Source organism: Leucoraja erinacea, unplaced genomic scaffold (assembly GCF_028641065.1).
Source record: "Leucoraja erinacea ecotype New England unplaced genomic scaffold, Leri_hhj_1 Leri_568S, whole genome shotgun sequence".
In the NCBI taxonomy this organism is placed as follows: domain Eukaryota; kingdom Metazoa; phylum Chordata; class Chondrichthyes; order Rajiformes; family Rajidae; genus Leucoraja; species Leucoraja erinaceus.
The window spans coordinates 85,001-97,115 of NW_026576474.1; the positions used below are offsets into that span (position 1 = coordinate 85,001).

The window sequence follows — 12,115 nt, forward strand, 5'->3', positions numbered from 1 at the left end:
GAGGTGGCCGGCAAATGGGACAAGGTGAGGAATAGTGTGGAGAGAGTGGGGTGGGGGGGATTAGTGTGGATGGGGCATGTTGGTCGATGTGGGCAAGTTGGACTGAAGGGACTGTTGCCTCTGTCTCTCTGTCTCTATAACTCTGTGTCTCTGTGTGTCTCTGGGTCTCTGTGTGTCTCTGTGTGTGTCTCTGTGTCTCTGTGTGTGACTGTGTCTCTGTGTGTCTCTGTGTCTCTGTCTCTATAACACTGTGTCTCTGTGTCTGTGTCTATGTATGTGTCTCTGTGTGTCTCTGTGTGTCTGTGTCTCTGTGTATCTCTGTGTGTCTCTGTGTGTGACTGTGTCTCTGTGTCTCTGTGTGTGTCTGTGTGTGTCTGTCTCTGTGTGTCTCTGTGTCTCTGTGTGTCTCTGTGTGTCTGTGTGTCTCTGAGTGTCTGTGTGTCTCTGTGTGTCTCTGTGTGTCTCTGTGTGTCTGTGTGTCTCTGTGTGTGTCTGTGTCTCTGTGTGTGTCTCTGTGTCTCTGTGTGTGACTGTGTCTCTGTGTGTGTGTGACTCTGTGTGTCTGTGTGTCTGTGTGTCTCTGTGTCTCTCTGTGTGTCTGTGTGTCTCTGTGTCTCTGTGTCTCTCTGTGTCTGTGTGTGTCTCTGTGTGTGTCTGTGTGTGTCTCTGTGTGTGTCTGTGTGTGTCTCTGTGTGTCTCTGTGTGTCTGTGTGTGTCTCTGTGTGTGTCTCTGTGTGTCTCTGTGTGTGTCTGTGTGTGTCTCTCTGTGTCTGTGTCTGTGTGTGTCTCTCAAGTCAAGTCAAGTCAAGTTTATTTGTCACATACACATACGAGATGTGCAGTGAAATTAAAGTGGCAATGCTCGCGGACTTTTGTGCAAAAGACAAACAACAAAACAACCAAACAAATTATAAACACAATCATAACACACATATTCTTGTGTGACTCTGTGTGTCTGTGTGTGTCTCTGTGTATCTCTGTCTCTGTGTGTCTCTGTGTATCTCTGTCTCTGTGTGTCTCTGTGTATCTCTGTCTCTGTGTGTCTCTGTGTATCTCTGTCTGTGTATATCTGTCTCTGTGTGTCTCTCTGTGTATCTCTGTCTCTGTGTATCTCTGTCTCTGTGTGTCTGTGTGTGACTGTGTCTCTGTGTATCTCTGTCTCTGTGTGTCTCTGTGTCTCTGTGTGTGACTGTGTATCTCCGTCTCTGTGTGTCTCTGTGTCTCTGTGTATCTCTGTGTATCTCTGTCTCTGTGTGTCTCTGTGTCTCTGTGTCTCTGTGACCCTGTGTCTCTGTGTATCTCTGTCTCTGTGTGTCTGTGTGTGACTGTGTCTCTGTGACTCTGTGTATCTCTGTCTCTGTGTGTCTCTGTGTGTATCTCTGTCTCTGTGTGTCTCTGTGTATCTCTGTGTATCTCTGTCTCTGTGTGTCTCTGTGACTGTGTCTATGTGACTGTGTGTCTCTGTGTATCTCTGTCTCTCTGTGTCTCTGTGACTGTGTCTCTGTGACTCTGTGTCTCTGTGTCTCCAGGTGAAGACATTGGTCCCGCACCGAGACCAGACTCTGCAAGAGGAGCTCGCCCGACAACAGTCTAATGAGCGTTTAAGACGCCAATTTGCCGCTCAGGCCAACATCATTGGCCCTTGGATCCAAACCAAGATGGAGGTGAGTTAACGCTAGAATCAATAATATCACCCCCACGGGTACCGAGATGCAGGGAAACACCTTCCTCCTTGTGCATTCAGTTCTGTAATACCAATCCCCGTATATAAAGTCCAGGTACACTACATCCACTGGCTCTCCCTTGTCCATTTTCCTAGTTACATCCTCAAAAAATTCCAGAAGATTAGCCGGCATGATTCCCCCTTCGTAAATCCATGCCGACTCGGACCGATCCTGTTACTGCTATCCAAATATGCGGCTATTTCATCTTTTATAATTGACTCCAGCATCTTCCCCACCACCGATGTCAGGCTAACTGGTCTATAATTCCCTGTTTTCTCTCTCCCGCCTTTCTTAAAAAGTGGGATAACATTAGCTCCCCCTCCAATCCGCAGGAACTGATCCTGAGTCTATCGAACATTGGAAAATTATCACCAATGCATCCACTATTTCTAGAGCCACTTCCTTAAAAGTTCCCTGGGATGATCTTAAGGGGTCGGACAGGCTAGATGCAGGAAGATTGTTCCCGATGTTGGGGAAGTCCAGAACAAGGGGCCACACACACACAGTTTAAGGATAAGGGGGAAATCTTTTAGGACCGAGATGAGAAAAACATTTTTCACACACACAGAGAATGGTGAATTCTCTGCCACAGAAGGTAGTTGAGGCCACACAGTTCATTGGCTATATTTAAGAGGGAGTTAGATGTGGCCCTTGTGGCTAAAGGGATCAGGGGGTATGGAGAGAAGGCAGGGACGGGATACTGAGTTGGACGATCAGCCATGATCATATCGAATGGCGGTGCAGGCTCGAAGGGCCGAATGGCCTCTACTCCTGCACCTGCACCCATTTTCTATGTTTCAATGTATAAAATCATGAGAGGAATAGATCGCGTAGACGCAGAGTCTCTTGCCCAGAGTAGGGGAATCGAGGACCAGAGGACACGGGTTCAAGGTGAAGGGGGAAAAATTTAATATCCCCCTTATCCTTAAACTGTGACCCCTTGTTCTGGAATGTTGTAAGTTTCTATAAGATCCCCCCTCAATCTTCTAAATTCTAGCGAGTACAAGCCGAGTCTATCCAGTCTTTCTTCATATGAAAGTCCTGCCATCCCAGGAATCGGTCTGGTGAACCTTCTCTGTACTCCCTCTGTGGCAAGGATGTCTTTCGTCAGATTAGGAGGCCAAAACTGTACCCAATACTCCAGGTGTGGTCTCACCAAGACCCTGTACAACTGCAGTGGAACCTCCCTGCTCCTATACTCAAATCATTTTGCTATGAATGCTAACATACTATTCGCTTTCTTCACGGCCTGCTGCACCTGCATGCCCACTTTCAATGACTGGTGTACCATGACACCCAGGTCTCGTTGCATCTCCCCTTTTCCTAATCGGCCACCATTCAGATAATAGTCTACTTTCCTGTTTTTGCCACCAAATTGGATAACCTCACATTTATATACATTATACTGCATCTGCCATGCATTTGCCCACTCACCCAGCCTATCCAAGTCACATTGCATCCCAGGAATCAGTCTGGTGAACCTTCTCTGTACTCCCTCTGTGGCAAGGATGTCTTTCCTCAGATTAGGAGGCCAAAACTGTACGCAATACTCCAGGGGTGTGGTATGATTGGTGGCCTTGGTGGGGGAGTGAGGGGGGGGGAGAGTGACAGACTGACCGATCCTCCTCCCCCCCCCTCAGGAGATCGGACACATATCCATCGATATCGCCAGCTCGCTGGAGGACCAGATGAACCACCTCAAGCAGAACGAGCAGAACATTGTCAACTACAAGTCCAACATCGACAAGCTGGAGGGAGACCACCAGCTCATCCAGGAGGCCCTGATATTCGACAACAAACACACCAGCTACACCATGGAGGTACCCGAACTCTGACCACCCCCGACCCCTGACATCTGACCCCGACCCCACTGACCTCTGGCCTCCGACCCCCCCCGAGGGCTATATGTATGTAGTGATGTCTGTATTTAATCTATGAACCACTGCTGTTTGTTAGACTATTCCTATACCAATGGAAAGCACTTTGGCCGACGAGAGTTGGCTTTTTAAATGATCTATAGAAATAAAAATGCCCTCTGGCCTCTTGGCCTCTGACCTCTGCCCTCCCGACCCTCCAAGAACAAGCGCACCATGGCCCCTGACTGCGACCTCTGGCCCCTAAGCCCACCTGCTACGCGCTGGAGGTCAGTGATTGATCACCGACCCCCGACCTCTGACACATGACTGCCCCGTGACCTCTTCCCCCCTCCCCCCCCTCGCCCTCTTCACCAGCAAGGCCGCAATGGAGGTTAGTGACCTCTGGACCCTGACCCCGCCGTCCCAACACCGACCCTGACCCCTGCAGAGTGACCCCTGACCCCATGGTCCTGAGTCTCTAACCACGGGGGGCGGAGGGGGAGGGGAGGGGTGGCCGGACGACGGTCCACGTCTGACCCTCTGACCCCCCCCCCCCCCCCCCCCCCGCAGCATATCCGGGTGGGCTGGGAGCAGCTGCTGACCACCATCGCCCGGACCATCAACGAGGTGGAGAACCAGATACTGACCCGTGACGCCAAGGGCATCAGCCAGGAGCAGCTCAACGAGTTCCGCGCCTCCTTCAACCACTTCGACCCTTCGACACTGGGGGGGGGGGGGGGGGGGGGGGGGGGGGGTGATGGGGGGGGGAGGGGGAAGGGGGGGGGGTGGGGGGGGGGGGGGGGGGTGGGTGGGGGGTGGGTCAGTGGGGGAGGGAGGGGTGGTGATGGGGGTGGTGGGGTGGTGATGTGGGTGGGTGGGGATGGGTCATGGTGGGGGAGGGGAGACTGGGGGATGGGTGGGGAATGGGGGTGTGGGGATGGGGGTGGGGGGTGGGGGGATGGTGGATGGGGGTGGGGAGGGGGGATGGTGGGAGTTGGGGGTGGGGGTGAGGTTGTTGGGGGTGTGGGAATGGTGTGAGGAGGGGGTGGGTGATGGGGTGGGAGTGGGTGGGGATGGGGTTTGGGGGAGAATGGGGGAGTGTTTGATGGGGTGGGGGGTGAGGGAGGGGGTGGGGGGGGAGGGTTAGTGATGGGGAGGGGGTGGTGGGTGGGAGATGGGGGGTGGGGGTGGGAGTGGGGGAGGGGTGGTGGGTAGGTGATGGGGGAGTGGGGGTTGTGATGGGGTGGGGGAGGGGTTAGTGATGGGGAGGGGTGGGTGGGGATGGGATGGGGGGGGGGGGGGGTGGTGGGGAGGGGAAGGGGAGATGGGGAGGGTGGGGTGGGGGAGGGGAGACTGGGGGAGGGGGAATGGGGGGGGATGGGGGATGGTGGGGGGGGTTTGGGGTGGTGCGGAGGGGGGATGGGACACGGCAGAGATGGGGAGGAGAGGGGTGGGGGTGGGGGAGGGGTGGTGGGGGGAAGGGGAGATGGGGGAGGGGTGTGGGGGGTGGGGTGAGTGGTGGGAGATGGGGTGGGGAGAGACGGGGAGGGGTGGTGGGGTGGGGGAGGGGGAGATGGGGGAGGGATGGTGGGGGGGGTTGGGGTGGTGCGGACGGGGGGGGGGTGGGACACAGCAGAGATGGGTGTGGGAGGGAGAGGGTGTGGGAGGGGGGTGGGAGATGGGGGAGTGGGGAGGGAGACTTGGGGAGGGGGGAATGGGGTGAGGGAGGGTAGATGGGCGATGGGGGAGGGGTGGGTGGTGGGGTGGTGCGTGGGGGGGGGTGGGTGATGGGACATGGCAGTGGATGGTGAGATGGGGAGGAGAGGGGTGGGGAAGGGGTGGGGGGAGTGGTGTGGGGAGAGGGGAGTAATCCCAGGCTCTGATGATGATTTCTCTCTCTTTTCCTCGGGGCAGTAAGAGGGGAACGGCAAAATGGAGCCCGACGATTTCCGCGCCTGTCTCATCTCCATGGGATACGACCTGGTAGAGCCCTCCCCCTCCCCCCTCCCCCTCCCTCCCTCTCCCCCTCTCCCCTCCCTCCCTCTCCCCTCCCTCTCATCTGCCTCTCTCCCACTCCCAGTGCTTCCCCCTCCCTCTCCCTCCCTCTCTCCTCTCCCTCCCCCTCTCTCTCTCTCCACCCCTACCTCACTCCACCCCCATCTCCCTCTCCCTCCCTCTCCTCCCTCTCTCCACCCTCCCTCTCCCCCTCCCCCTCCCCCCTCCCCCTTCTCCTTCCCTTTCTCCCTCCTCTCCCTCCCTCTGCCAGAGTGTTCCTCCCCTCCCCCCTCTCCCTCCCCTCCCCCGTACCCCTGCCATAGTAGAGTAGAGGCCCTTCGGAGTCCCTTCGAGCCAGCACCGTTTTCCTGCCTTCTCCCCCATATCCCTTGATTCCGTTAGCCCCTCAGAGCTCTATCTAGCTCTCTCTTGAAAGCATCCAGAGAATTGGCCTCCACCTGAGGCAGGGAATCCCACAGACTCGCAACCCTCTGATGAAAAAGTTTCTCCACATCTCCGTTCTAAATGGCCGACCCCTTATTCTTAAACTGTGTGTGGCCCCTGGTTCTGGATTCCCCCAACATCGGGAGCATGTTTACTGCATCTAGCTTGTCCAATCCCTTAATAATTTTATATGTTTCAATGAGATACCCACTCATCCTTCTAAATTCCAGTGAATACAAGCCCAGCCGCTCCATTCACTCAGCATATGACAGTCCCGCCATCCCGGGAATTCACCTGGTGAACCTACGCTGGGCTCCCTCAATGGCAAGAATGTCCTTCCTCAAATTTGGAGACCAAATATGCACACAATACTCCAGGTGTGGTCTCACTAGGGCTCTGTACAATTCAGAAGAACCTCTTTGCTCCTATACTCAACTCCTCTCATTATGAGGGCCAACATGCCATTGGCTTTCTTCACTGCCTGTTGTCAAGTCAAGTCAAGTCAAGTTTATTTGTCACATACACATACGAGATGCGCAGTGAAATGAAAGTACCTGCATGCTTACTTTCAGTGACTGATGAACAAGGACACCCAGGTCTTGTTGTACTTCCCCTTTTCCCACCTTGACACCATTCAGATAATTCAGTCTGAAGAAGGGTCTCGACCCGAAACGTCACCCATTCCTTCTCTCCAGAGATGCTGCCTGATCCCGCTGAGTTACTCCAGCATTTTGTGTCTACCATTCAGATAATAATCTGCCTTCCTGTTCTTGCCATCAAAGTGGATAACCTCACATTTATCCGCATTAAACTTCATCTGCCATGCATCTGCCCGCTCCCCCAACCTGTCCAAGACACCCTGCATCCTCATAGCATCCTCCTCACAGTTCACACTGCCACCCAGCTTTGTGTCACCTGCAAAGTTGCTAATGTTACTTTGAATCCCTTCAAAGAAGGGTTTCGGCCCGAAACGTCGCCTATTTCCTTCGCTCCATAGATGCTGCTGCACCCGCTGAATTTCTCCAGCATTTTTGTGTACCCTTCAACTAAATCGTTGATGTATATTGTAAATAGGTGGGGTCCCAGCACCGAGCCTTGCGGTACCCCACTAGTCACTGCCTGCCATTCTGAAAGGGACCCGTTAATCCCTACTCTTTGTTTCCTGTTTGCCAACCACTTCTCTATCCATGTCAGCACTCTACCCCCAATACCATGTGCCCTAATTTTGCCCACTAATCTCCTATGTGGGACCTTATCAAATGCTTTCTGAAAGTCCAGGTACACTACACCCACTGGCTCTCCCTTGTCCATTTTCCTAGTTACATCTTCAATAAATTCCAGAAGATTTAGCCGGCATGATTTTCCCCTTCGTAAATCCATGCGGACTTCGGGACCGATCTTTTACTGGCAACTGCTATCCAAATATGCGGGCTATTTTTCATCTTTTATAATTGTCCAGCATCTTCCCCCACCACCGATGTCAGGCTAACTGGTCTATAATTCCCCTGTTTTTTCTCTCTCTCCCGCCTTTCTTAAAAAGTGGGATAACATTAGCTACCCTCCAATCCACAGAACTGATCCTGGGTAATCGAACATTGGAAAATTATCACCAATGCATCCACCATTTCTAGAGCCACTTCCTTAAAAGTTCCCTGGGATGATCTTAAGGGGTCGGACAGGCTAGATGCAGGAAGATTGTTCCCGATGTTGGGGAAGTCCAGAACAAGGGGCCACACACACAGTTTAAGGATAAGGGGGAAATCTTTCAGGACCGAGATGAGGAAAACATTTTTCACACACAGAGAGTGGAATTCTCTACCGCAGAAGGTAGTTGAGGCCACACAGTTCGTTGGCTATATTTAAGAGGGAGTTAGATGTGGCCCTTGTGGCTAAAGGGATCAAGGTGTATGGGTGTAACGCTGAGGCTCTATACGGAGCTGGTCTAGACTAGGCCGCATTTGGAACATTGTGAGCAGTTTTGGGCCCCGTAGCCCCAGATGCAGTATAATGTGGATAAATGTGAGGTTATCCATTTGGTGGCAAAACAGGAAAGCAGACTATTATCTAGCTTTTGGTGCCGACAAAAATCAATGGAGATGCAACGTATTGTCCTGGGTGGTCATGGTACACACCTCCTCATTGAAAGTTAGGCAGGGCCTCTTGCAGCAGGCAGTGAAGAAACAAGCGTATGCATTATCTTTAGCTTTCTAGCAAAAGGATTTGAGTATAGGAGGCAGGGAGGTTCTACTGCAGTTTGTACAGGGTCTTGGTGAGACCACACCTGGAGTATTGCGTACAGTTTTGGTCTCCAAATCTGAGGAAGGACCATTATTGCCATAGAGGGAGTGCAGAGAAGGTTTCACCAGACTGATTCCTGGGATGTCAGGACTGTCTTAAGAAGAAAGACTGGATAGACTTGGTTTATACTCTCTAGAATTTAGGAGATTGAGAGGGGATCTTATAGAAACTTACAAAATTCTTAAGGGGTTGGACAGGCTAGATGCAGGAAGATTGCTCCCGATGTTAGGGAAGTCCAGGACAAGGGGTCACAGCTTAAGGATAAGGGGGAAATCCTTTAAACCCGAGATGAGGAGAACTTTTTTCACACAGAGAGTGGTGAATCTCTGGAACTCTCTGCCACAGAGGGTAGTTGAGGCCACAGTTCATTGGCTATATTTAAGAGGGAGTTAGATGTGGCCCTTGTGGCTAAGGGGATCAGGGGGTATGGAGAGAAGGCAGGGACGGGATACTGAGTTGGATGATCAGCCATGATCATATTGAATGGCGGTGCAGGCTCGAAGGGCCAAATGGGCCTACTCCTGCACCTAATTTCTATGTTTAATTATTATACTGTCCCCGACGTCCCTTGTCAGCCACGGTCGACCCTGACTCCCCTTGGAATCTTTCTTCCTCCTAGGAATGAACTGATCCTGCACCGTCTGTACTATTCCTAGAAATACCTGCCACTGTCATCCCTGCTAGTGTATCTCTCCAGTCAACTTTGGCCCAGCTCCTCCCTTATCGCCTTTATTCCACTGTAACACTGACACCTCCGATCTACCCTTCTCCCTCTCCAATTGTAGATTAAACCTGGCCATGTTATGGTCACTGCCTCCTAATGGTCCCTTTACCTTGAGTTCCCTTATCAAATCCGGTTCATGACACAACACTAAATCCAGAATTGCCTTCTCCCTGGCCGGCTCCACTACAAGCTGCTCTTAGATTCCATCTCGGAGGCATTCCACAAACTCCCATCCTTGGGGTCCAGAACCAACCTGATTTTCCCAGTCTACCTGCATGTTGAAAGCTCCCGTAACCTTTGTTACATGCCTTGTGTGTGTGTGTGTGGTGTGTGTGTGTGTGTGTTGGTGTGTGTGTGTGTGTGTGGTGTGTGTGTGTGTGTGTGTGTGTGTGTGTGTGTGTGTAGGTGTGTGTGTTGGTGTGCAGGTGTGTGCGTTGGTGTGCATTAGTGTATGTTAGTGTGTGTAGGTGTGTGTGTTGGTGTGCAGGTGTGTGCGTTGGTGTGCATTAGTGTATGTTAGTGTGTGTGTGTGTGTTGGTGTGCATTAGGTGTGCGTGTTGTGCATTTGTGTGCGTTGTTTGTGTCATGTGTGTGTGTGTGTGTGTTGGTGTGCATTAGTGTACGTTAGTGAGTGTAGGTGTGTGCGTTGGTGTACGTTAGTGTGTGCAGGTGTGTGCGTTGGTGTGCATTAGTGTACGTTAGTGTGTGCAGGTGTGTGCGTTAGTGTGCGTTGGTGTGCATTAGTGTACGTTAGTGTGTGCAGGTGTGTGCGTTAGTGTGTGCATTAGTGTGTGCGTTGTGTGTGGGTGTGTGCGTTGGTGTACGACTGTGTGCAGGTGTGTGCGTTGGTGTGCATTAGTGTACGTTAGTGTGTGCAGGTGTGTGCGTTGGTGTGCATTAGTGTACGTTAGTGTGTGCTAGTGTAGTGTGTGCGTGTGTGTTGGTAGTGTGGTGTGTGGTGTGTGCGGTGGTGTGTGCGTTAGTGTACGTTAGTGTGTGCAGGTGTGTGCGTTGGTGTGTGCGTTGGTGTGTGTTAGTGTGTGTGTAGTGTGTGCGTTAGTGTACGTTAGTGAGTGCAGGTGTGTGCGTTGGTGTGTGCAGGTGTGTGTGTTGGTGTGCGTTAGTGTGCGTTAGTGTGTGCAGGTGCAGGTGTGTGTGTTGGTGTGTGCAGTGTGTGTTGGTGTGTACGTTGGTGTGTGTAGGTGTGTGTGTAGATGTGTACGTTAGTGTGTGTAGGTGTGTACGTTAGTGTGTGTAGGTGTGTGGCTGTGTACGTTAGTGTGTGCAGGTGTGTGTGTTGGTGTGCGCTAGTGTACGTTAGTGTGTGTAGGTGTGTACGTTTGTGTGCGCTAGTGTACGTTAGTGCGTGCAGGTGTGTACGTTAGTGTGTGCAGGTGTGTGTAGATAGATGTGCGTTGGTCCACATTGGCCGGTGTGGGCGTGGGCGTGGCCTTTCCCTGCGTTGCTGACACTGCCCCGTATGCCCGCAGGGTGAGGTGGAGTTCGCCCGCATCATGACCCTTGTGGACGCCAACAACACGGGCGTGGTCACCTTCCAGGCCTTCATCGACTTCATGACCCGAGAGACCGCGGAGACCGACACGGCAGAGCAGGTCATGGCCTCCTTCAAGATCCTCGCCTCCGACAAGGTGAGTGACCGCTGACCTCTCACCCACCCAGCCCAGACCTGTGACCCCTGACCCTCACGCCCAGCCCTGACCTGTGACCCTCCCCTCTTCACGGACCCTGAACTCTGACAGTGTGAGACGGTGTCGGACGGAGGGAGAGGGGAGGGGAGGAAGCGAGGGGAGGAGAGGGGAGAGGAGCGGTGAATGTGAGAGGGAGAGGGGAAAAAGGTGGGAGGGGAGGAGGAAGGGAGGAGATTGGGAGGGGAATTGTGCATGGAAGAGAGAGGGGGAGGGGAGGAAAGTTAAGGAGAGGGTGGAAAGGAGGGGTCGAGTGAGACTAGGGGAGAGGAGAGGGGCGAAAAAGGTATGGGAAAGGATCCTTGGGAGGAGCGGAGGTGGGGGAGGGAAGCGGAGGGGGGGAGGGGAGGGAGAGGATAGGAGAGGGGGAGGGGAGGAGATGAGGGAGTGGAGAGGGGTGGGGACGAGGGGATGCTTTTATAGGGGAGGATAGGGGAAGTTTGAGAGGAGAGGAGAGGGGGGGGCATGTCGGAGACGAGGGGGGGTAAAGGATGGTATGAGAGTGGAGTGGGAATAGTGGCGAAGAGGGGAGAGGAGAGGAGAAAGAGTTGATTAGGAGGGAGGATATGGTATAAGGAGCGGGAAAAGCCCGGCCTATCTCACCTGACTGTTGCGTCTTTTCGTTTCCATAACTACATCACATGTGGGTAGCTGGCGGAGGGAGGTGCCCCAGAGACAGGCGATTTACTGGCACAAGCCGCATGACCACGCTATCATCTTGGGCCGATGATTCACCGGCGCCCTGCTTGACTACATCTCCTCCTTCTCCATAGCGCCCTGTACTGGATAGCGCCTGTAAAATCCCCCCCCCTCCCCCTCCCCCCCCGAACTCCCCCCCCCTCCGCCGACCCCTCCCCTCCCCATCTTCAACCTCCCCCCCCATCCCGACCCCTCCCCCTCCCTCCCCCTCCCCCATCCCCCATCCTCGACCGCCTCCCCCTCCCCCCATCCACGAACCCTCCCCCCATCCTCGACACCCTCCCCCTCCCTCCACCGCCCTCCCACCCCCCCCGAACTCCCACCCCCCATCTCACTCCTCCCCCCACCTCACCCCATTGCAGAATTGCTACTTCCCAAAACGGAAGGGGCAATGGTGGGACCCTCACGGTTGAGTGGCATCCCTTCCCCCCCGCTCTTCCTCAACCCCTCCCCCTCCACCCTCCCTTAGCGCCCTTCCTCACCTCAACCCCTCCCCCCCCCTGCCCCCCCTCCCCCCTTCCCCCTCCCCCGCCCCCCCCACTCCCCCCTCCCCCTCATCATCTCTACATCTCTTCTACCCAAACCATCTCCTTTATCTCTAAATCTTAACCCCATCTCTCCCTTCTCCCTTTCCCATCCATACCTTCCCTTCATTTCCCTTCATCTCTA

General features: G+C 53.8%; 1 protein-coding gene across 1 annotated transcript in view; it reads left to right on the forward strand.

Annotated features, from left to right (window-relative positions):
* The window catches only part of LOC129694178 (alpha-actinin-1-like), a gene marked incomplete at its 3' end in the record, with an annotated part of 46,022 nt that extends 35,332 nt beyond the window's left edge, over nt 1-10,690 (forward strand). The window contains 6 exon segments of the mRNA XM_055630897.1: nt 1-24; nt 1,530-1,664; nt 3,365-3,544; nt 4,151-4,301; nt 5,502-5,563; nt 10,532-10,690. The exon segment at nt 1-24 is cut by the window's left edge and continues 219 nt beyond it. Of these exon segments, the coding sequence (XP_055486872.1) occupies nt 1-24; nt 1,530-1,664; nt 3,365-3,544; nt 4,151-4,301; nt 5,502-5,563; nt 10,532-10,690 (711 nt within the window).
* Between the last annotated feature and the right edge of the window lie 1,425 nt (nt 10,691-12,115).